Below are 25,707 nucleotides of genomic sequence, written 5' to 3'. Positions count from 1 at the left end.
GCATAAGCCTTCCCTTTACTCCCAAGTTTCTGTATGTGAGGATGCTTCAGCTAGTAGTTTACTCACATGCTCTTAGGGGGATGGTCCTATTCATCATGCATTTCAAGGGCTCAGTCCACAACCAGGGACTGACATTGATAGTCACAGAGGGCACTGAATTTGGGTCTGAGCCATTGCACTTGAGCCTGGCACAGGCTGAAAAGGAGCATCATCTACTGTCAGCTTTCTCTAGAGAAGAGTGTGAGTTCTGTGCTGGTGGTCACCAGGAGTGGGTCAGTCCATGGTAGGTGGCCCCTGGGCATCAGCTTGGAGCCTGGTTATACTTTCTATAGCAGTGCACTCAGCTGATGACACACTGGACAGGACAGTTCAAGTGCCCAGGGCCACCTGAACCCAAAATCCTTTGTTCGCAGGTTTCAATAAGAACATGGCTGGCCTATCCATGCAGGGCAAACCTTTCTGTGAGTGGTACCAAGTGTGCTAACATGGCTGCCGGTGCTGTTGCTAATGGAAACAGTGGCCCCATCAGTGCTGCCAACCCTGTTAGGACATGGGAGCACAAGGGACTTCCTGGGACAGGGCCACTTTTCCACCCCAGATTCAGCTGAATTAGCATCCTCACTGCCATAGAGCCCAGATGTAGATAGGCCTTGGAAACAGTGAATCCTCTGCTCCCTTGGCAGAACTGCATGGACTAAAGGAAGAACAGGGCTAGAGCAGCTGTGTATGTGGCTCAAGGCCTTGCAGGAATTCTATATAGTTTGTGAATCTCCTCTTCCTGCCATGAACAGTGAGACAGAGGCTGCCTGTGCCAGGTGGAGTTGGGATGGATTGAATGTGAATTAGACCAGATGTAATGCTCGCATCTAGTAGGTGGCCCAGCAGTGTGGAGTCAGAGCTGCCGGGAGTCTGAACTCTCTTCCTTGGTGGGACAGTGTGAGCCTGTGCTTGTGTTCTGCCCCCAGGTGCCCCCAGGTCATTCCCTCCACCCGGAGGCTTGACTTTCTCCTGCTGGTTTTTGATCAGCCGGCAGGCCAATGTCATAGAGGGCCACCCACTGCGTTTTCTAACCCTGGTGCGTCACCTAGCCAGGACCGAGCAGCCCTTCGTCTGCTTCTCCATCAGCCTCTGCATGGATGACTTCTCCTTAGTTGTGTCCACAGAAGAAAAAGAGTTCCAGCCCCTAGGTAAGGCTTTGGGACCCAAAGCTTGTGTGGCCAACAGCTGGGGAATGAGGCTGAGCCGACACTCTCAACACGGGTGTGTTTGGAAGCCTGGTGACTGCCTGTTTCTCTTTGTCCTTTGAGACTGATGCCTTGGTTTCCACACCTGGTAAAAACTAGAAGCAAATATTTGCTGTGTGGCACTGTGGTCTGGGTTCTGGGGTGATTCCAGAAGTTATATTCAGTGGCCTTCCAGAAACCCAGTTCTGCCCTGGCAGAGGGATGACAGGTGGGACTTGGGCTTGCCTTATTGGGACACGAGGCTTTGTAACCTTCTGAGCAAGGTTTGTGAAGAATGTACCTAACTTAGCTGGAGATGAAGCAGCCCCAGACCTCCCCACAAAAAAACCAAATCCAAAGGATTTGGAGCACTGTCAAGTGCTTCATGTGGCAGGCTTGGCCTGGATGCCTGGGAACCTAATCCTTGCCTCAGTAGAGCTGGTAGCTGCTTCTGGCTCTGTCTTCCATATTTCAGCATGTTCCCAAGCTCACCTGCCTTACAACCAAGCCCAGGTACCCCAGCCATCATTCCTATATATATATCCCAATAGTCACTGTCTCACAGCTAGATACCTAGAAGACCCAGAGAATGGTGATACCCTTGGCCCACAGCCAGATTCCCTGACTCCTCCCTTTCAGGGCTTGGGTCCCTGGTACCTGGCATCACCCTGGAACCTGCTGAGGTTGAATCTTGGTTGCACAATCTTCAGCGAGTGCCCTCAGCTCTCTGTGCCTGATGGTAAATGGAAACAGTGACAGCACCTACCTCATAGGGTGGTGGGACTTGTTAAATGAGGTAATTCTTGTGAGTGCTTAACCAGTGTTAGGTACAGACTCTGAGCTCAGGGGATGGTAGTGGCAACTGCTGCTGGTGCTTTCTTACGAGAAGTCTAGTCTATAGCTACACAGGGTCTCTCTACAGCCACAGCTGCCCTGGAACTCACAGAGATCAGCCTCTGCTGATCAGTACCGGGATTAAAGGCTTACACCACCATACCTGGCAGCTCCATAGGCTTTAGGACCCATGTGGACTGACCAGAACATCGCCCTGCTCAGAGCTTCTGGGTCCCTGCAGCATGATATAATGTGTAAGGTCTAGCCTTTGTGCTCTCTTGCAGATGTTATGGAACCTGAGGATGAAACAGAGCCCTCTGCAGGGCGTCAGCTCCAGGTCAGGTGTGGCCAGTTGCTGGCTTGTGGTCAGTGGCATCACCTGGCTGTGGTTGTGAGCAAAGAAATGAAGAGGAATTGCATGGTTTCCACCTATCTTGATGGACAGGCCATCGGCTCAGCCAAGGTGAAATGGTTCCCCAAGCTGCATTCAGCCTTTGACCTGATCTCCTAGTCCTTCCACCCTGCAGTGGCCTCTGCTTAGCTCTGTGTCTCTTTCAACAGCAGATTTGGTATCTAATGAGGACTCCCCCCACCACCCCCGCTCCACATTTGCTGTCTGGAATATTGGCTGAACTCAGACATGAAAGGGATATATTTAGAGAGTGAATTGATGGTCATATGACTGGGGCAGAAGGCAGGATGTGAGGTGGAACTCTAAGAGGAGTCACGAGTCATGTGGAGATGCCAGTCTCGGGGCTGCACAAAACACAGTCAACAGAGAGATTTGGGCAGGGCATAGAGTCTGACTTTTCTAAGAAACTTGCTGGTGAGGGTATTGTATTAGGTCTAAGCACCACTCTGAGAATCAGAGCACCAATCAGTCTCACTGGCGTAGACAAGATGACGAGGAAGGTAACAGAATGTGAACATATAGCTGTAGGAAGCTTCTAAGCCTTGTTTAGAGCCACCTAGGGTATGACTATAAGGATTTGGCTGGCCTGCTCCATCAGTAGCCATGTCAGTGGTGTCCAAGGAAGCCAGAGGAGAAGGCCCAAGGAGCCAGGGAGCACAGGTGCAGCTGGGCTTCCAACCTGTTCATAGTGAACTTCTCTACACCTACATTCTAGAATCACCCTGGGCAGACATCTTAAAGCTCATGTGTGTGCTCTTTTGAATCTCAGGTTAATCCTGTATCAACACTTCTGGGCAGGGTGCTTTGAAAAATCAGTAGAGTTTTCAAATTTTCCTGATTCTAATATGAGCTGGAATGGAGAACCTTGGTTCCAGGCTTCTTCCATTTGGGATTTACAGTTCTTCATTGTGGGAGCCTGTCCTGTACCTGTTGGGATGTTTAATCAGATTCAAGATGTTACAAAAGTTCTCCACATTCTCTTTGCTGCCCAGCTATGAGTACCTAGAATGTCTCCATCAATAAATGACTTTAGGAGTGGGGTGGGTGCAAAGCTGACTCAAGTTAAAAAGTTTAGGCCTCAACCTCCCAAATTCTGTTGAGTAAAGATGAACTTGACAGTATCTTTGGTAAAATTCTTTACAATGTAGTCCTCTCCTTCCCTCTCTCCATCTCTCCTTCCTGTCCTTTACAACACACACACACACACACACACACACACACACACACGTTTATGTATACTATGTGTTAGTAGGAACTGTCTATGCCACTAGCAAAAGCCCTCCAGGAATGTATCTGTAGTATAAAATAAAGCGTTTAGTAAGGATGCTGTTCAGTAGCAAGACTGTACCCCACAGGGTAATAAGGAGCAGGGAGGGATTTACTAAAGGCTTTGGGCTTATTTTAGGGAATTTGAGGGGAGGGTTCAAAGATGTGGAGATTGCTACATTGTGAATTGGGTCTTTCAGAAGGGTGACTTGGCAACTGTGTATCTTACTGACTTATGGGGGCAGGTAGAGACATGACTTTGGGAAGTGGTTCCCACCCTGGCTAGCAGGTGAGAAAGGTGTTGTGTCTTTGCAGTTGTAGTGTCTGTGGTTTTGTTTGGGTGTGATTCCCAAATGAGCTTGTTTTTGTTTTCTATTGATGTGTGTGAAACAGTTGGTGTTCCCTTAAGGATGCCCTGCTGATTCTAGCTCCCTTCTGGAACCAGCAAAGGACTGACACACAGAGAGGATGTACTGATACTCTAAGCTGAGCTGAGAACAGGCACAAAGGGGACCAGATGTCAGCATGGTTGGGAGAATAGCACAAAGATGAGCATCTACTTGTATGCCCTGCTAAACTCAGGGCAGCTAGCATCATGCATCAGAGTGTGCTAGGTATGCTTTGGGGTACCCAGGCCAAGTCTGACAGTTCACTTTCCAAGATGATCTCACCAGGTGAGGTCAGACAAGGTGGGGCATGTTCAGCGTGATATGACCCCTAGACAGCAAGTTATGTCAGGAACAGCAAGTGAAATCCACCAGGGATAAACTGAAAACCCCGTGTTTTGATGCAAACATTCATTTGGGTGCAAGAATCAGATTGGCGACCTTTGGCTTAGGCTGTAGGTGAGCCAGCATCTCAACTGTACTCAAAGGTAATGTGGCCTTTTCTTTCACTTCTGAGGGAGGTGAGTTAAATTGAAGAAGTCAGGAACTGAGCAACAATGATCTGGAAATAATGCAGATGATCAGACACTGATAAGCGTAGAGTAGGAACCTGGGGGGGAGGGAAGCGAGGCTTAGAGCGGGGGCAGGGCAGTGATAGGGAGAGGGGCAGGCTGTGCCTCAAGGGGGGGTGAGGAAACAGTGCAGTGGACTATAGTGCACTAGATTGTGGCAGAGCGAGGTGGCTGCTTTCATTTGAAAATCTTTAAAATTACAGAATGAAAAGATTATTTTGAAAATTATATAAGCTTCCATTTAAAAATACTTATATGCACATTCATATATAGTGGTTTTATGGCCGTTATATAAAATAAACACATTTTGAGCAATTGGAAAGCAGAGAGAAGAAGAAAGATTACCTATATTCCTACTAGGCTATGGGTAATAGCTTGCAGTTCCTTTTAGGTTTTTTTTTTTTTGGTCTTTTTGAGACAGGGTCTCCCTGTAGCCCCAGCTGTCCTGGAACTCACTATGTAGACCAGGCTGGCCTTGAACTCAGAGATCTGCCTGCCTCTGCCTCTCGAGTGCTGGGATTAAAGGCGTGCGCCACCATGCCCGGCTCTTTTTCTGCTTTTTAAAAGATAGGGTTTCCTAATTGTAGAAAAACCTTTGTATATCACACACATAATTCATTTAATAACCCACAGTTTAAAAAAATTATCCATATGGGGTCTGAAATTTTTGCTTTAAAATTGGTGAGGATCCATTGGCTACTAGTCTTTTGTTACAATTATTTTGTTACTGTTTTGCTATTGGGGTAATCGTGGAATCGCTGTAGCTGTAAGAAGCACTGGAAATCCAGACTGTGCCTGCCCCACTTTCTTCAGTGGTGAGGTCGGTGAGGCTGTAGAACTCTAGAGTGCCCCTGTCGGGCTTTCCTCAGTGGAGAGAGCTCGTAAAACTGTAGAGCAGTTTCAGAGCCAGATGATGCCCTGATAGGAGCTGTCGAGGTCTTCCTTTTCCTAAGTTTGATTGGCACTTGTGTGTGTGTGTGTGTGTGTGTGTGTGTGTGTACATGTGTGGTGCATGTATGTGTCTGATTGACTGTGTATGTGCATACTTTGTGTGCAAATGTGTATGTATGTGTGATATGTCTGGTATATGTATGTGTATTGTATGTGGTGTGTTTATGCTTCTATGTGTATGTATAGGTCTGGTGCATATGTTTGTATGTGTATGTGCAGGTACATGTGGTGTGTCTGTGTATGTAGGTGTGTGTGGTATGTATTTGTGTGTGTATGTGTGTATATATGTGTGTATATGGTGTGTATGCATATGTATGGTGTGTAAGTATGTGTACACGGTAAGTGTGGTGTATGTATGTGTGTATACATGTGGTATTTTCATGTATGTCTGTGTGTGTCTTTGTGTGTGTATGTGTATGTGGTGTGTATGTATATGTGTCATACATGCATGTGTGTGCATGTGTCTGATTGTGTATGCATGTGTGTATATACATGTATGTGTGGTGTGTCTGCATATGTACATGTAAGGTATGCATGTGTGTGTATTGTGGATGTGTGGTATATGTGTGTGTATATGTGTCCTAGTTTGTTTCTTCATTCCTGTGACAAAACACTTGACCACTACCAACTTGGGGAGGAAAGGGTTTATTTGTCTTATATCTGCCAGGTCTCAGTTCATCAGGGAGCCCAAGGTAGGAACTCAGGGCAGAAACCAGGAGGCAGGAGTTGGAGCACAGGCCATGGAGGATTACTGCTTACTGGCTTGCTCCCCTGGCCCCTTATCCAACACGGGCCCACCTGCCCAGGCATGGCACTACCCACAGTGGGCTGGGCCCTCCCACATCACTCGACAATCAAGAAAATGCCCCACAGACATGGCCACAGGCCAGTCCAATGGAGGCAATTCCCCAATTGAGGCTCCCTCAACCTAGGTGTGTCAAGTTGACACTAAAGCTGTCCAGCACAATATGTGTGGTGTGTCTTTAGTTCTACACAATAGTGCTATATATGCAGGTTATTTCTCCATGATCATTATGAAGATACAAGAAATTGCATCTCCATGAGGATCTTTTATGCTGCGGTTTTGTAACCATACCCACTTCCCATCCATGTCTCTTCTCTCCCATCCCTGTCCCTATGCTTGGCAACAAATAATCTAAAATTTTGTAATTTCAAGGATTCTGTATATGGGATCATATAATACTTGATTTTTTTAGGGATTCCAACCAAGTTGTTACATATATCAATAGTTCATTCCTTTAAATCACTCTATAGTATTCTTTGCGACTGTTGTTTTCCAGAGTGTACCATTTACACTGACCAGCAATGGATGATTGACCCAGCTTCTCTGCATTTGGCCTTGTTACTTTCTGCATTATCCATCCTGACTGTGTAATGATCTGTCTTCATTTTGCAGTTGTATGTCTCCATTGGTTCATGAAGCTGACCTAGGTATCATCAGAACGTCTTCTTTTGTGATGTCCACTCATGTCTTCTGGCTATTTTCTAATTTTTTTTTGTCTTTTTGAGAGCCATAGACCAGGCTGGCCTTGAACTCACAGAGATCCGCCTGCCTCTGTCTCCCGAGTGCTAGGATTAGAGGCGTATGCCACCACGCCCGGTAACTGTTTGCTTTTTTACTGTTGAGTTTTAACATTTTTTAAAGTATTGTTTTTATGACATTCACTTGTGTATATTTGAAAATAATTTTTAACCTATAGTTTTTAATAATAAAACTTTTTAGGGTATTTAAAGTATAATTCATTGATTTCCCTTTTATGGCTTGTATTTTGGTATTAAATCTAAGAAATTTTTGTTTTTATAAGAACCTGAAGCTTTTCTTTTAATTTTTAAAATGTTTTACATTTTACGTATGAATTTATGATCAGTTGAGAGTCGGGTTTTTCTTTAAGCTTGAGGACCATTTAACCTGAGTTTGACATTGAAACCACAAGAGCAGACAGGCTGTAAATCTTGGCAGCTACTGAGAAGAGGGAGAGGGACAAGAGGAAGAGAAGAAGCCATGGTGTTTTGAGGTAGGGTTGGAGAAAGGAGGCCTATTCAGTGAGCTTATCTTTGTACAAGGTCAGGTGTTTGGGTTGAAGTCCACTGCGTTCCTGCCCACGTGGATGTGCACTTTCTTTAGCGTCATTTGTTGAAAGACCGTTGCCCCCCAACCCCAGCTTGCTTTTGCGCCTTGCCTAAGTATTACTTGGATATGTTTGTATGGGTTTGTGCTTGGGTTTGGTGTCCTATTCCATCCATCTACAACTGTCATTCTACCTGTATGACATTGTCTTAAGGTAATTGCTGCATCTTGAGACTTATTGAGTATGTAACTCCTCTTACTTAAATTCTTCTTTTTCCAAAATGCTTTAAGCTATTTTAAGCTATCAGAACCTATTCCTTCTGTATCAATTTCAGATTGATCTTGTGCAAAGACACCAGTTTTGGGGGAGCCAATCCCTTCTTCTGGACTCTATGGCCATTGTACATATGAGTGTCCTTGCATGCAGCCAAGACGCTCATACACATAAAATAAAAATTAATGAATTAATTTAAAATGTCGTCATGAACATGTTATCTGCAAAGAGAGACACTTTTATTTCTTCTTTTCTAAGCCATGTAGCTGTAATTATTTAGGTGCATGAAACTTTATTAATGTCCTAATAACGGGCATTTAAGTTCTCAGTGGAATTAGTGGGCCAGGGAAGCTGGGCTACTGTGCTTTAAAAATATTTCTTGTCACATCTGTTTCCAAAGTGACATCGATGCTTCACTCCCCTCTGCAATTCCTGGGTTATTCTGTTGTACTCTTCTCAGATTTGAGAACTATCTGATTTTTAGATAAAAGAAAGTTTTATTTTGATATTAGAATGAGATCCATGATGCTATGTATTCATTTGTTTAATTCTGAGGTAAAGCACGGCTTCCTTGTGCTATCCTTGTTTATTTTTTTAAATATGACGTTTGTTATATTTATTTTGAGAACTTCATACATTAGTGCTGTCTTTGCATTATTTCCACCCCTCCACTCCCCCTCCAGATCCTCCCATGCCCCCCCACTCCCTCACAATTTCTTGTCTTCTTTATTATTATTATTATCTTTTTTGTTATAACAGATGTTGTATATTCAGGCCTTACCTGGGCCTTTCCTTTCAATGGATCCAGCCTCTTTTGTGGATGTTTATGGATATATTGGGACTCCTAGAATCTGGAAACAAAAGTCGTCATTAACCTGGCGTCTTGGCCCTGCATACCTCTTTGAAGAAGACATATCCGTGGATACTCTAGCACTTATTATCAAACTTGGCCCACGATACTGCGGTAACTTTCAGGCTGTGTATACTCAAGGTATGGAGTGTTTTGATTTATAACGTTCTTGCTGATATTTGTTTTTAAATGGACATCCAGTTATTTATAACATATTTATAAAGAATGAACTCGGCACAGGTCAATCATCAAGGAAGGCCTTTGCAATTGGATCATTATATATTTACAACACAAGAGAAACTGTCACAGAAAAGGAAATGACAATATCCTTTAGGTTTCCACTCCAAAGCACATAATGGAGGAGGGAGACTGAGCAATACCATCAGCGAAGAAAGAGAGAGGAGAATGAGATAAATAAGTTACGTTCCTTTTAATGAAGAAGCTTTTTAACTAAAGTATACTGTTGTCTTCAATTATTAAACAGGCAGACAGAACATCCCCATTTTCTTTATTGATTGTTGGCTGTTCAAGCAAGGAGCTTGCTCTCTGAGCTCTGCCAGGTCCAGGGGGTCAGTTCCCATCTGGGAAGAATTGATAAATGCATCTGTATTTGAAGGCCTTGTGTGTGGTGAAGAACGACGGAGTGCTGCTGAGTGCTTTGGTCTCTAGACCCAGGTCTTGTGTGAACTTCATTTCCTGTGGCAAATGGCATTGACCAGAGCAATGGGACCAGGTCAGGTCTGGAGCCGAAGTTTCACTGACTCTGTATTCACATTGTGCTTTATTAGTGTGTTGGCTTCCAGCCACTTGGGGACCAGAGTGCTAATTCCAAGTGGGATGTTTATGGTAGCTGTGCAGCTCTCTGAAAATCACAGGTCTCTTTGCCCCACCTTTTAGAAAAAGTCACTGATCAGCTTGGTTTTGGAAAACAAAGTTATAGATTTGACAGATGTTTTCAACTGTAGCAGTTTCACACCAGAAACAACTCTATTTTCTAGAAGCATCGATCTTGGGAGATCATCCTATTTTTATGTAAGCATCAGAGAAGCACAGGGAAAAAGTTATGACGTGCAAACACATAGCAGTAACAGCATACAGACATCCTTCCAAAGTTTGCTTTGCTGAGTGGCAGTAGGTATTTACTTGTCTGAGGATGAATCTCCTTTGTAAAGGGAGGCTAGAACTGATTGAAGATCTGTTGCTATAGGAGAAGACCCAGATGATGAAGCCAAGCCCCTCATCGCAGAGGAAAGGGTTTCTTTCAGTCTACATGTATCCAGCTCTTCCACCACCAGTGTAGCAAACATCAGAAGCATCTACAATGAGGTGGACAGCCGCCTCATCGCCAAGGAGGTACGCCTCCTGCACCCCTTGCTTTCCCTCGCCCACCTTCATTGTGTAGCTTTCTTCATCTCACAGGGCTGCAGTAACTAAGTCATGTTGCCCACTGGTGGATGGCTAGATACACACATGCATACTTCTCACGTCATCTGTTAAGGTACCTTATGCTTCCACGCCCACTAGCACCACAGGGCTAAACTTTTTCTTTAAAGTTACTTAGAGATGGAAGTGTATGGTCTTCCTAGAAAACAGCCTGGGATATTTTCAGTATTATTGCGATGCTGGAAACATTTTGATATTCCCTTTGGATACCACTGCTCCCCCAACTCTGTACAAAGGGTTTTGGAGTTGCTGTGACTTTTTTGTTCTTTTTTAAAAATATTTTGTTTATTTTTTATGATTATTTTATGTGCACGAGTGTATTGCCTGAATGTATATAAGTGCACCCATGTCGTGCAATGCCTGTGTAGGTCAAAAGAGGGTATCAGATCCCCTGGAACTGGAGTTAAAGACTGTTGTTCGCCACCATGTGGGTGCTAGAATTTGAACCCAGGTTCTCTGCAAGAGCAATCAATGGTCCTAATTACTGAGCCATCTCTCCAGCCCCTGCTGTGATTATTTTAAAGTAAACCTACAGAACAAAAGGCAAATGAATGTGTAAAGAAAGATGCGATGAGATGTCCTGTTTCCTAATTCCCACAGGAAGGTCTCTCTTGCTTTCAGTGTTGAAAAATCTTGGCTGATTTCTCTTCATTCTCCTTGCACATAGGGCCTAGAACAGGGATGGGAGGTCAGGAGCTAGGCTCTGGTGGGCACCAAAGTTGTGTCTTGCTGTCTTTCCTGGTGGGGGAGGACAGATTCCTGTCCTCACCCTGTGGAATCAGTAGTAGAAGCTGGGCTTTGTTCAGCCTGGACTGAGAGCATGGCAGCCCTTGCCTGAGTGGAACTGTCTCACCTACTGTGTCCTTAGGTCTGTCCTATTCTTATGATCTTTTCTTTATAAGCAAGTGGGATATGCAAGCTGAGTGATTAAAGCTGGTCCACTTGCAATTAGACCACAGCCTGGGAGCAGTACCGGACCCCACGTTTTGGCTTCAGCCCCTCAACATTGGTTCAAGTGTCACATATCCACCAATCATTGCTTGTGGAGCATCACCTATGCATCTTGGGGTGCCTGTCCTCTAGGAGCTCATAGACAACACTCCTTCTTTCCTGAGGGGTTGGAGCACTAACTTGCCACTTTCTCTAGATGAACATTTCTTCCCGTGACAATGCCACACCTGTGTTCTTGATGAGAAACTGTGCCGGCCACCTCTCAGGGTTTCTTCGGACCCCTGGTGCTGTTTCTGTGGGCCAGTTAGGTAGGTCAGACTGTGGACTTTACTTATCTTTGGTAAAGAAAGCTTATACATCCTAGAGCCCTAGGGGTAGGGAACAGGATGAAGTATATTGGGAAAGTGGGGTGGGGAAGGCCAGAGTTGGGAACAAGCCCAGTCAGAGAGTAGCCAAAGACAGAGCAGATCACCTCAGCTTGCTGAACCTGACTGTGGTGAGCTCAACTACCGACCATACCAGCACCTGTGCACCTCAGGAGCCTCACTCTAAAGCACTGTTCAGCCTGTGAGCAGGAGCCATAGTTGTGCATGTCTGAGTGAAAATTAGAGACAGTGACTGCCGGTCACCATGCAATGGGGCAAGAGCCCTGCAGTGAGCTGGTGAGGAGGTCCAGTCCAGCAGACTCCAGAGGGCAGGCAGGACTCAGAGGCTATTGGAAAAAAACAGGCAACTGAGGCCTAGAGGGCATCTGGCTCAACTGTGCTCAGTTCAGGGTGCTCTGAATTCAAGGAAGATGGTGCCAGACTGAGAACCTGGGCTGTTCTTGCCTGATGACAGACAGGCTGCCTAGACTTCCAGAATTCCCACTTCTCCCAGTCTATCCCAGTATATGGGCCTCTCTGGCAGTACATGGACAGAAACTCAGGCAGCTGCCAGGTGATCCTGCATTGCAGTGCGACTGTGACTTACTGGTGATGTGTCCTCTTCGCCCTCCTCAGGGGTTAGAGTGTTCCACTCCAGCCCTGCTGCCAGCAGTCTGGACTTCATTGGAGGGCCTGCCATTCTCCTGGGCCTCATCTCCTTGGCAACAGACGACAACACCATGTATGCAGCTATGAAAGTCCTTCACTCGGTGCTGACCAGCAATGCCATGTGTGACCGCCTGATGCAGCACATCTGTGGATACCAGGTAATTCAGCTGCCCCTACAGCTCCCTGAAGAGCTGTGAACCCTAGAATGAACCTCCCTTGCCCCAGTGACATTATCTCAGGTCAACAGTGACTTCTAGAAAAGAACAGCCCAGAAAGTCTTGCAACCCTTAAGATGTTGTCCATACAAAACCCAGGTTGCCCAGCCATCTGCTGACAGAGTGCTGAGGCCTGTGTGGTCACAGTAGAGGAGGGTCTGGTGACAGACAGCTGGGAGGAGCTTTGTCTGAGCTGGAGTTGCTCATCTGTCTCTACTGTGACACTCTCCCTGATGATTCCAAAATCATCTAGGATTGCCTCATTCTGCATCCTTCACAGTGGCTAACAGCCTAGACAGTAGAACCAGACCCACTTGAAATCCTGCCTTGTCCTCTACCTTGTTAGTAACCTTTAAGAGTTATTTACCTTCTCTGCCTCAGTTTCCCCATCTGTAAGATTGGTACTGTTACCCCTTGTGACTCTTGGCCTGTGATGAGGATTAGAAGATTTCATACAAATGAAGGGTTTAGAATTGCAATTGACCTGGAGTCAGTGCTTAGTAAATATTAGCTGCTTTCAGTCCTTAATCCCCTTGTGCCCCAGTTCCCTCATGTGTAAAATGGGAATAATAGTATCTACTGTGTAGATTGGGATGGTTATACATATTAATACATATTAAGAGCTTAGAAGAGTGCTATGTTTGTTACTTTGTATTTGTTACTTGTATTTTGTTGCTGTGGTAAAACACCATGACCAAATGCAACCTAAGAAAGAGTTTATTTTGGCTAAGGATTCCAAAAGGAGAGTCCATAATGGTGGGGGGGGGGCACCACCTTCCTGGTAGCAGGAGGCTGGAACAGGAAGGTGAGTGATCACATCTTCAATCACAGGCAGGAAGCAGAGAGCAAACTGAAGTGGGGTGAGGCTATAAACTCCCAAAGCCCACCCCTAATGCCATATGCCCTCCAGTGAGGCATCATGCCCTAAATAATCCATAACGTCCCCCAAACAGTGACACCAACTGGCTACCAAATGTTCGAATACCTGAGCCTCTGGGGAATATTTCCTATTTGAGCTATCACAAGTAATCACTCCGGGAAGTTGCTATGGGTGTGTTCACTGTAGTTGCTATGACCATCTACACTTGATAGGCTGGGGTGCACATACTGCCCTCCGGTAACTGCTTTCCCGGTTGGATGGCGACTATACGATGAACCACAGGGAGCAGGATTAGAACACACAGACAGAATTTCTCAATATACTTTCCATCTTAGTGGGGGAAAAAAGGAGGTCAGATTACAAATACATCAGAAAAGTGGCCAAAACAGAATGAAAAGATACTACTTGTTTGCTTATGGCAAGTAAGGCTTTCTAAGGACATTTTGAAAGAGCAACAGGAGTGTCTGGAAGGACAGGGACAGAGAGTAGATTTTGTCAGAACCAGACGTAGGGGACTGAGTTGTGCACAAGGCTAGCTGAGTCCCGGAAGGATGGATGAGGACCCAGATGTCAGCTGATGGATGGCTGGACAGCTTGGTTTTTCAGTGACCAAGATCATGAGGAATGCAAGGCTTGCAGGGATGCCTCTTCATCCTCTCTGAGATGGATTTTCACCAACAAGTACCTTGTTGGGATTCCAGTGCCTCTGTTCTGGAGTGGATGCTACACCTTGCTAGCCTTCTGGCATAACAGAACGACCCAGCTGTGTGCACCTGGGCTCATGGGCACAGGATGGCTTCCTGACAATACCACAGCATTGATGAGAAGACATAGTGATGCATGTAAGGACCCAGTGAGAGATGAAAAAGAGCAATAGAAGCGAGGGATGAGAGTCAGGGAGAAGTGGGAAGTCCCAGTGAGAAGTCCCACCTCAAAAGCACAGAAAGGCCGGGAGGGTGCCACAGAGAGTGGTGCAGGTGTGTCTTAGAGAATGTGGGATGAAGAGACAGCAGCCAGAGAGCAGGGGGTATGGCCTGTGCTGAGCCTGCGCTATGGAAACTAGTAGTTACAGGAGAAAGAGGCCCAGTGATGCACTCAGGGACCCACCTTTGTGTCTTACCTTTCCAGATACTGGCCTTTCTCCTGGAGAAGAAGACATCCCTCCTAAACCATCGGATTTTCCAGCTTATCCTCTCTGTGGCTGGCACTGCAGAGCTGGGTTTCAGACCATCTGCTGTTACTAACATGGGTATCTTCCAGCATGTTCTCTGCAATTTTGAGGTAAATTGAAGAGCGACTCTGAGGCCTTTGGGAATATTTATTTATATGTGAGAGAATAAAATGCAATAAGGAAGCCTGGGCTTTCAACTTTTTTCATGATCATGATTGTAGGTGGGAAATCAAAAGAGCGTTGGGGCTCCAAGGCCTAGGTTTATAGTTTAACCCTGCCACCTCCAGCATGTATGGCCCTTGACTTCTCTGAGTCCCTTTATTCTTTGCTTTTGAGTGACAGTCTTGCTCTATAGCCCAGACTGGCCTTGAGCTCAAGGTCCTCCTGTCTCAGTGCTGGGATTACAGGCATGTGCCACTATATGCTGATCCATTATGATAATTTGTGACACAGAGACAATCATTTGTTCCTTGAAAACTGTCAGAGGGGTTAGTTAAATCCGAAAGCATCTGGGAGGGGATTTTAAAGCTGTGAAGTACCATCTACACATAAAGATTAAACAAAATCATCCCAAATCCTTTGGATAGTGCTTTGCTTTTCCCAGTGATCCTTTAGGGAATGACTTATCAGGTGTGGGTGGGGACGCTCAGGACAAATAGGAGGATCAGAAAACCTTCTCTGGATGGATCAACCCATCTATGATTCAGCAGTGTTTACTGAGTGTCCACTGGGCTAGTCCTGGAGACGCTGTGATGTCCAGGACTCAGCCCAGCCCCACTGCCAGAAGGGCCAAGGGCATGGCCAAGGGGATACTACAGAGCCACCAGTGCCACAGAGAAGTGGACACAAGTCCTCTTGGGAGTAGAGGCCAGTGCTGCTTTGGGGACCATGTCTGCAAAGTCCAATGGGGAAAGGCCCTGCCAGGTAGAGAACATGTTTGCAAATACCCAAGCATGCAAGCTGTCCTGAGGTTCATATGAGTGTCCTTGGACAGAATCTGGACCCACAGTGAGGCACCAGGCAGCTTCGGAGATGATATGTTTGAGTGTCCCCTTAGAGATGCCCTCTGTGCCGGCCAGGTGTCAAGGCAGCTGGCCTGACTCCAGAGCAGGCAATCGTGTTGGTAGTCCTAGTCTCAGACCCAGCATGCCCAGTGTCTTAGGCTGCCTGATGCACCCATGCTTTGGTCTCAACCCACATCTGTTCTGTCTTCCAGCTTTGGATGAACACTGTAGACAACCTGGAGCTTGCTCTCTTTTCCCATCTCCTGGAGATCCTTCAGTCACAAAGGTTGGCTGGGTTTCAGTAGCCCTAGGATTAGAACTAATGTCTTCATGCAAAGAATAGGGGCCAAGGGGACAGGCAAGATGATCAGTGGCTCAGCAACCATGCCATCCTCCACCAGAATGCTGGGTCCTCAGCTGGGTACCCCTGGACAGGTGGGACAGCTCTCTCTCCTCTAATAGAGTTGGACCTTGAGAAGGCAGAGGCTGAGGAATCTGAGGCCTCTGTAGTCCCAGGGACTAGCATGAATTTTTGGAAATCAGGGTTCAATGAGTGTTAAGTGTGGTCTGGGAGCCATGCTGTTTCCGTCCGTTGTCTCCCTTAGTTGGCTTCTCCAAGTGACCTTGAACCAATCCCAGAACAAGACAGCAGACGTACATGTGACCCAGGAGCACTTCCCAGCAAGCAAGGTTTATGCATGACAGATATAACCCCCAAAACAGTATAAGAAAGGAAGAAAGGGAAGAAGGCATGGAGGAGAAGAGAGAGAAGATGAGGGGCTGGGGGAAGGCAGTTTAGGAAATTATTCACATTCGAGTGAAGAGCACTGATCATGGAGGCTGGAGGGGGGTACCACATCAATGTCTAGTGAGTGTTGCACTCTGATCGCCTCTGTCTTGCTTCTTCCTGGGCTGTTCAGCTTGGACAGGCCTCCTTCTGTGGCAATCAGGTGGTTGTAGGGCAGTACCTTGGAGCCTATTCTTAGCTGGACACCCTCCACGGGCTCTACTCCATAATCCTAGGATGAGGTTGAGTCCTACTGGTCCAATGTGATCCCATAGTCAATAGTTTCAGCTCTCCGGAGGATGAAAGGCTCTAATGAGAGGTCACTCTAAGCACACCAAGGGTTATAAAGAGAGACGGGAGGAAATGAAGCTTTGGGCCATCCCTCTTGCCTTCTATGCTAGCAATCAATAGTATCTTAGGTGTTTTGAGTGTATTTGTAAATGATTTTTCATTCAGGCTCCTATTATCGACTATTACAAATCCATTCTCCTGCAAGCCCTTTAATATTGGAAAGTCAGAGAACATTAAGACTAAGTCTTGTGAAGAAAGAATTTGGAAAAACACTCTGCTCAGTGTGGTGATGAGGAAAAAGACCCAAGGCAGCTCTGATGTGGGTGGAAGGGTGTGGGTCTTTCCTGTTACACAGTTCTGTGGTTTGTCACCCAGCATATGCCCCATTTATGTATGGGATGTGGAAGTTGGTAGAATTCAATGTGCTGATGCCAATGAGAGTTTGAAAGACATGATTCTACTCTAGTCTACCTACCTTCCCACCCCCATTTTCCACTTTCTGTACCTGTCGTTGTCTAGCAGACATTACCTTTGGAGCTTTTTGCTTTGGAGGAGTAGAACTTACTGGAAATAAGATTGCGATTATCCTGAGGAGGAGGTGTGGGCACTTGAATTCTGCCTCTCTCTGCTTTGCTGTGATGCTTATCCACTTTGTGGTTTGGGGAGGGCAGGAAGATCGCAGCAGACTGGCTCTGCAGGCCGGGCCCCTGCTTCTGCCGCTTGCTGGGAAGTGCTCCCGGGTCACATGTATGTCTGCTGTCTTTGTTCTGGGTGTTTTGAGGCCAACATTAGTTCTCCCTGAGGCTTGGAATTCAAGTCAATAATTGGATTTGTCTTTGAAGGCGGTTTCCGGGGTTGGAAGGGATGATCAGCGCATGCTCTAGTGACTGGCACTTGGCAGACATACCAGATGGGTGTCTGATGGCATCTTGACAAATTGCCAAGACTGTGTTGGAGTCAGAGGGTTATGGTATAAGCCTAGCTTGGAAATCCTTTTTAGCAGAAACACAGAGAATTTGGTTCATTCCAGTAAAAGCTTTTACTGCCTTTTCCATGGGCTTACTAGGGAAGGACCCAGGAATTCTGGAGTTGCTCACCAGGCACAGCTTATACCCAAGCTAATCTTCCTCTTCAATGAGCCAAGTCTGGCTTCCTCCAAGGTTCCCACCATCATTTCCATCCTGGGCTGTCAGCTGAAGGGCCACTTCAACATTCAGGACTTACTCAGGTACCTCAACAAGCTCCCTAGAGAGAGGGCGGGGCCAGGAACTATTTCAGAAGGAAGCATAGGCCCAGTTCGCCTTCTCTTGCCATACCTAACATAATTTGGAATGTTGACAAGGTTTCTAGTCAGGGGTGAGTGATGGAACAAGAGTGGGTTTGTCTGATTCTAGATAGAAGAAGGCATATTTCTCAGTCTCAGTGCTTGGATAACCCCACCAAGCTTAAGAATTCAAGGCCACCATGAGCACAGCCATCCTTAACAGCAACAGCCCACTGTGCCTGCCTCTTGCAGATTTCCCTCAGGACAGCCAGCTGGTCCCACATTTGGCTTTCTTCACCCCTATCTGAAATGTTGATCTGAAAGAACCAGAGTTAACCTCTTTGATGAATCCTGACCAGCTTAAGAAGTCTCTAGAAACATTATACTGATCACAGCACAGCACAACTCCCCTCAGACCATCACTAGAAACCTTGAGTGGATCATGTAGAAAACACCGACACAGGCTCATCAGGCACAGCTGAGCCAGCTGCCTAGTGTGTCCCTCTCACCCTCCTATACCCAGGGTCGGACTGTTTGTCATGTACACACTCAAGCCTTCATCAGCGAATGAGAGGCAGATCTGCGTGGATGGAGCCCAGGACTCGCCTATGCCAGGTGAGAGCACCTTTCCCAGATTCCAGAATCATCAGGATGAACCTCATGGCCTCCTGAGCCACACATTGGGGATCATTTCACAGGGGAAGGGCTATGGGAAAAGGAAAGGAGACCCTTGCAGCTGTGATGGCCAAATAGTGGGTGCAGGGACTATAGTTTATAATTCAAGTTATGCCTCACATTAAATCATATATTGCTGTTTCAAAACCTGGAGTGATTTCCAAGGCCTTCAGGACAATCATTTCCCTGCATGTGTGGTCCTTCATATGACAGCCCCTGCCTCCTGTCCTGGCTGAACCTCTATTTTCCCCCAATAATCTCAATGAGCTCCAACCCAACATTCTGAAATGCTCAGATTCCAATGTGTGAGGGCATAGCCTCTGTTCACGCTGTGGATACTGTCTCTCTAGAAATGCCACCCCTACCTACTCCATCCCTGGTCTCCTCTACTAGGACTAGGCATGTCCAGTTCCACTAAGCCTTGCTTCTGAAGCCCAAGGGCTTCTGGTAATACATAGATGTGTGGTGTGTCTCTTTGAGTCACTCTTCTATCTCTGTTCTGTCTCATTTAGCCTCCCCTCGCTAGGATGATCACTGGCATGGAGCAACAACCAGAGCTGGTTGGTCCTAGGCTCTCTAGATCTGCATTGCCTAAGATGGGAGCTTGTAGCCACACATGGGCATTTCAATCTACATTTTAATTAGGGATGGGGAGATGGCTTGGTTAGTAACATACTTACCATGCAAGCATAAGAACCTGAGTTTGGATCTCCAGCACCCGTATGAAAAGTCAAACAGCAATGCAGCATGTACCTGTAATCCCAGTGCTGGGGAGCAGAGCAGGGCTCAGGGGTCAGCCAGCTTAGCAGAATCACTGTGCTCCAGCTTCACTCAGAGACCCTGTCTCAACAGATAAGGTGCAGAACAGTAGAAGACGCCTAACACTGACCTCAGGCCTCTGCCCACATGTGAACACATGTGCATGTATGCACATGCACATATACCAAACACACACAAAATAATATAGTAAACTTAACTAATAAAAATTAAATGTGGGGCGGAGAAATGGCTCAGTGGTTAAGAGCACTGAATGCTCTTACGCGACTAAGTTCCAGGGGATCCAATGCCCACTTCTGACCTCTGCAGGCATTGCACAACATGGGTGCACTTACACACATGCAGGCAATACACTGATACATATAAAATAAAATTTAAAAAATTTTAAAGATAAAATTAAATGCAAAAAAAATTCAAATTTTCACGCTAGCCACACCCCAAATGTTTGGTAATCACATGAAGCTAGGGGCAGGTCAGATACGAAACAGAAGCTAGAGGCAGGGCAGATATGAAACAAAAGGGTCTCTGGGGCAACATTGCTCAGCCTAGATTAGATCAAACCTCAAAAATGGGGAATACTATTTCTGTTGCACAAATGACAAAGCTAAAAGCATAATGAGCTTAGGACCTCAACGAGAGAAGGGAAGGAACAGGGAGAAACAGGGAAAAATGTGACTCTGCCTCTCCAAGCTTCTGTACTGTGGGATGTGTTCCCTGAATTATTTACAAAATGACAGAAAGCAAAAGAATGAATGAGGGAGGACCAGAGACTAGCTCCCTGGGAAGTTACCTAATCCCAAATGGACAGCCCTAAACACAAGTACAAACAAGCACCACTTAATGAACTCATATATATGTATATGTAATATATGTGTATTGTATATGTAACAGTAATAATCAACAAAGAGGACAAGAAACTGCAAGGGGATAGGGGGACCTGGGAGGAGCTGGTGAGAGAGTGGGAGGGATGGAAATAATGCAAGGGCAATATTCACATATGAAATTCTCAAAAAATCAAATTAAAGAAAAAGAGAATGAATGAATGAACAATAGGTTAAGAATAAGTATATTTTGTCAGCCTTCTCACATGGATTTCATTGTGAAACAAAAACATTTTTTAATGCATGAGTGTTTTGCCTGCATGTGTGTAAGCGTACCATGTGTGTGCAATGCTTGCAGAGGCCAAAAAAGGGCATCGGATTCCATAGACCTGGAGTTAGGAACAGGACCCGTGTGGGTGCTGAGAACCAAACCTTGGTCCTCTGTAAGAGCAGCCAGTGCTCTCAACCACCAAGCCATTTCTTCAGCCCCCCCCGAAACTTCTATCAATTTTTTAAAAAATTTCAATGCTAGAGCATTGTTAGCATGTCCTTTGGGGTTTTACTAACATTTGGAGTCGAGCTGCTTCTCACTGAAAGATAATGTTGACTTCATTTCAAAGATTTTTTTTCAAGGGTAAACAACACTGAAGCTACCTCCAGTTAAAGGTAATTACAGGCCCTGAAATTCCTTTTAAGCATTGCATCGAAGTCTAGATTTGAATGCCAAAATTTTGAGTCCTATCTGGGCCTCATTCCTGGGTAGGTTAGCGTTTCATTAATCTGATTGCTTGCTGCGGCAAATATTATGTCTCTTTGCATCAGTTTTCTCTCAAATCTGAATTTTCTTTTTTGTAGCTGGAAGCCAAACATCTGGAAAGACAATCTGGCTCAGAAACCAGTTGCTGGAGATGCTGCTCAATGTAATATCTTCCCCCCAACTTCATCTGTCCTCTGAGTGAGTAGATCCCGGAAGAGTGATTTGGCATGGGGCTGCCTCATACAGGGAGCAGCATTAAAACCATTTCTTAATGAAAAGTTGAGCATCTCTGAGTCTGTTTTCTACAGTATGTGTCCTGAACTAGTCAGATGAAAATTATATTATCGCCACCCAATAAACCAGACCTTGCCCTAAGATAGCCTGATGCAAATGTTCAACAGGCAGAGAGAACTAGAAACACACTTGGTGTCATTTCAATCAATTCTTTTTGTCATCATTGCTGTCATGTAATTGTTGCTGCTTTGGCAGTTTGTGACAACTGCTGACTTTGATGTCCCGTGCTTGGCAGACGGTAGATGGAGAAATGGTTAGCCTAAATAGCATCTATCAAGGAGAATTCTTGCCAGATCTACTGTTCACTGTTAATGCTTTAGTTATTTTTCCAACGTGGAAAAAACAAGCATCTGCCTTCAATTAAATTTCAGAATAATATGTAATCACAAAGCTGATTCCCTTAGTCTCCCCATTGCCTGCCGGCAACTCTAGAGTTCTCATTCAACACCTATTAGTTGAGCACCTACTGTATACCAGCCACTGTTCCTGGATCCTAGGATACAACGCTGGGCTAGTCATCCCAAGGCCTTGCTCTCTCTGAGTTTATGGGTCAGTACTTATGTGTGTTTGGTGATGTGATGGAGAGTACTCCCAGCAAAGGAATGTGCAAATAGTGGCTAATAAGTTACCACTTGGGACTGCAAAGATGGTTCAGTGGGTAAAGTATTTTCTGTGTAAGCATGAGGACCTGAGTTTGAATCTTCAGTGTTGACATAAAAGTTGGACATGGCAGAGTGCCGGAGTGCCTCTATAAACCCCAGTGTTAGGGGTGGAGACAGATGGATATCAGGACCTCCCTGGTCTACCAGTTTAGCTGGAACAGTGAGCTCCAGGTTCAGTGAGAGATCCATCTTGAAAGATAAGCTGGAGAGTGATGGAGGAAGACGTTTGACACTGACCTCTACCCTGCACATGCACACACATGCACTCCCCACACCTCAAAAACATTTACCAGCCTATAATTCTATACATTCTTAGAATCAAAACATAATGAGATGGAAAGAGTCTTTAGCTGTAAGTCTAACCTTTTCTTTTTCCTTCTCTTTGGAAGGAATCTAGTGCAGTGCTTACACACCTGAACTCTGAAACACGTGTCTAGGATTGGAATCCCAGCTCTTCCTCTAAAGCCCCAGGAAGGTTCTAGGAGCTCCCTGTGCTCATCAGTGTGAGCTTGAAAATGGTACTTTCCATAGAGGGTTATGGCCCCAAGAATGAACCTGGGATGCCACAAAGATTCTAGAAGCCCATTCTCACCATCAGCATTATCACCACCACCATCACTGTCACCGTCACCACCATGACTATCATTGTCACTATCATCACCATCATCACCATTGTCATCTATAGGACCATCACAATCAACATCATCATCCACACCATCATTAAGTAAAATGGCAGAGCACATTTAGAGCTCTTCCAAAGCCATCTAGTTCATGAGCATGGGAGGCAGGACTAGAAGAAAGGCAGTTTTTTCACTCCTGTCACTGGCTGAGACCACCAGACATGCCCTCAGCATGCCTGGTCTGGCAGCTGATACTGAGAACTCTGCCCCACACAGATGGATCCCTTCCTGACTCCCCAAAGATTGGAGCCTTTAGACTGCCTGTTGTCCTTTCTAGACTGGTGTCTGACCTCCCTGCCATCCAGTTCCCTCCTGCAAGTCTGAATTCATCATTTTAAAATTCATTTTTGAAAGTGATGGCTCATCGTGGCTAACCATTAGACATTTCCAATTAGATTAGTTTGACTAGAGAGTTTGAAGACAGACGTAAATAAACATCATCTGTTTGATACAGCTATGATGGTGATAATTAAGTCAGATGGGTGGCTTTTCCTATGCTGTGTGCACAGTAGCACAGTAGGATTGCTAAAGGCCACACACATTTCTGCACCCGTATTTCGTTCCCAATTGCTCTAAGAAGCGCTTGCCAACTCTGCACTGTTAGCAGACAAATCCACCCATTGTGTAGTGATCATGCCAGCATTTTACCTTATCCCTTTAAAATATAATTCATACTTCACTAAGTACTGACCAAACACTTCCCTGACTTGCATTTCCTCTGTGACTTGTAAGGCTGCACTTTGTCTTTTCTGGCCATGCCTTGAGCTCATGGACCGAGGAATGACTGATGGCATGCATTGTCCTTCTAGGTCAAAGGAACAAGTATTTCTGAACCTGGGACCAGACTGGTTCCTGCTGCTCCTGCAGGGTCACCTGCATCCCAGCACCACTACGCTGACACTGAAGTTGCTGCTGCACTTTTTGTCAAACCCTTCTCTCCGCGGGCGATTCAGAGATGGCCTGTCTGCAGGATGCTGGGTGCAGTGCAGTGCCGAAGGCATGGACATTGTGATTGGTAAGCATGTGGCTGTCTCCGGGAAGCAGTCACTATTATGTCCTAGGTATGAGTGGGGGTCAAGCTTGTCCCCAAGGCCTTCACCCAGATCAGCCCTTACCTTCTTGAACTCCAGAGCCTCATGGCAGATCAGCCCCTGGATGCTGCCTTCCACTCCTCAAACCCTGTCTGTTTACACCCTAGGCGGCTCTCACACAGCTTCTTCCTGGCAGGCTCTTTTGGAAGATGTGGACCCATCCTTCAGGTCCCAGTTCAAACGTCACTTTCCCCAGAATAGGAAGGGACCTGCCTGAGTTAGGACACTGGGTCGAATCTCTGTTTCCATTATTGTCTTCTCTAATGGCCATCACAATTCATAAGCACTAATTTATAGTAATTGCTTAATGTTTGCTTTTCCTACTACACTGTAAGATTCATACATGCCTGATGTCTTGTATATATTTTTGAAGCATGATAGCTCTTCTGTCTAATACAGAGTTTCCCAGTTGCTTTATGCACTGTTGGTATTTTGTATCTGGTTTTGCTGAATGGATGGATGGATGAATGGGTGGATGGATAGATGAATAGGTGGATGAATGGATGAATGGGTGGATGGGTGGATGAATGGATGTATGAATGGATGCATGGGTGGATGAATGGGTGGATGAATGGATGGATGGATGGATGGATGAGTGGGTAGATAAATGGATAGAAGGATGAATGGGTAGATGAACAGATGGATGAATGGATGAATGGGTGGATGAATGGGTGGATGCATGAATGAATGAGTGGATGGGTGGATGAGCATGTCAGGAACAGGAAGAGAATGGTTGTGGGGCACTTTGCTGTGTTCTACACGTTTTGTTCCAGTGTTTCTGTGGTGTGCTGGATGGCAAGGGACTCTGTCATGTGTCAGCTCCCCCCAGTACCTTGAGTAGCCATAGTTGTTCTCACCTGGTTTTATGTCTCCACAATTTGATCAACAGACAACCTGAAGAGCCACCCCGTTGTGCCTGATCAGAGCCCCTGCCTGCTTCCTGGGTTCCGAGTCTTGAATGACTTTCTGGCTTATCATGTTCATATTCCAGAAGTGTACCTCATCGTGTCCTCCTTCTTCCTCCAGACACCTCTTACAGAACTGACAGATGGGCCCAAAGTAGGTTCTGGATGCACTGTTGGGGAAGGGGGATACACTTGGTTTTCTGATTCTGTATGATTATGGTTACTTCCTAAAATTATCTATCCCTCCACTCCTTCCAACTGGGCTGTGTCTGACCTGCTTCCTTCCCTTCCATTCCACATTCACTAGCTAAATTTCATTTTCCTGTCAGCACTAGCAACTTCCTTGGCTCCTGCCTCCCATTGTCTCTCTTAGAACATCCAGTGTGGACCACTCTCATCTTTCTCTTTCTAGGCATCAATCAGGAAATTATAGGATACTAAGACTGGCCTTGTCTCACCACCCTGCCCTCCACATACTTAGGCCTCAGCCCTGCTGACCACATCTCCTCCATTGTCACTGGGAGAGGTGGCTTTTTGAACTGCGCTTGGATTTCTTCAGTCCTGGATGACTCACCCACACAGCGTTTCTTTCCTCTGTCCTTCTCAATCCTCCTCGTCTACTGACACTTTCCCCGTAGACCATAAACATGCTAAACTCTGCCCTACTTAGACCAGAAACTGCTCCTCACCTCATACTTTTGACTAACTGCTGCTTCTTGGGCAGTTCTCCAAAGGGGGCCCACACTCACTGCGGCATGTCACCATCCACTTTTATACCCAGCGCAAGTCTTTCTGGGTATTCATTCTTGCAAGGTCAGATTCAAGCCCTAGCCAGTATCAAGAACCCTTCCGTTTGGGTATCTGACTTGCCTTTCCAACTGGCTCCAACTCACCCGCCCTTCCTGCTGTCAACCCCTGAGTTATCTCCCCAATAAGACCAACTGCTATGTGCTCACCTGTCACGTGTCCGTATTCCTTTTCCTTATGATCACCTTCCTGATGAGAGTGCCTTCAGCTCCAGAGCCACTTCCTGCTGGCTAAACCTTTCCCCTTTCGTGCCTCATTGTACCTTATGTGCAGATGTGCTGCCGCCTTAGACACTGAGCATCTGAGGACAGACTTTACCTTTAACTCATCTTCTTGGCACC

At 45.9% G+C, this 25,707-nt stretch overlaps 1 protein-coding gene across 3 annotated transcripts in view; it reads left to right on the top strand.

Moving 5' to 3' along the window:
- The window catches only part of Wdfy4 (WDFY family member 4), a 274,936-nt gene that overhangs the window by 104,204 nt on the left and 145,025 nt on the right, over window positions 1–25,707 (top strand). For all 3 annotated transcript variants that reach the window (XM_029564047.1, XM_029564048.1, XM_029564046.1), the window contains exons 19-31: window positions 966–1,187; window positions 2,342–2,520; window positions 8,767–8,998; window positions 10,065–10,210; window positions 11,448–11,559; window positions 12,253–12,443; window positions 14,509–14,661; window positions 15,768–15,841; window positions 17,700–17,861; window positions 18,421–18,512; window positions 21,026–21,125; window positions 23,373–23,578; window positions 24,544–24,713. In XM_029564047.1, the coding sequence (XP_029419907.1) occupies window positions 966–1,187; window positions 2,342–2,520; window positions 8,767–8,998; window positions 10,065–10,210; window positions 11,448–11,559; window positions 12,253–12,443; window positions 14,509–14,661; window positions 15,768–15,841; window positions 17,700–17,861; window positions 18,421–18,512; window positions 21,026–21,125; window positions 23,373–23,578; window positions 24,544–24,713 (2,039 nt within the window). The remainder of the gene's footprint in view (window positions 1–965; window positions 1,188–2,341; window positions 2,521–8,766; window positions 8,999–10,064; window positions 10,211–11,447; window positions 11,560–12,252; window positions 12,444–14,508; window positions 14,662–15,767; window positions 15,842–17,699; window positions 17,862–18,420; window positions 18,513–21,025; window positions 21,126–23,372; window positions 23,579–24,543; window positions 24,714–25,707) is intronic.

Source organism: Nannospalax galili, unplaced genomic scaffold (assembly GCF_000622305.1).
Source record: "Nannospalax galili isolate Female #2095 unplaced genomic scaffold, S.galili_v1.0 scaffold996, whole genome shotgun sequence".
NCBI classification, from domain to species: domain Eukaryota; kingdom Metazoa; phylum Chordata; class Mammalia; order Rodentia; family Spalacidae; genus Nannospalax; species Nannospalax galili.
The sequence above is the reverse complement of the archived record's forward strand: the minus strand, read 5'-3'. Positions and strand labels throughout refer to the sequence as shown.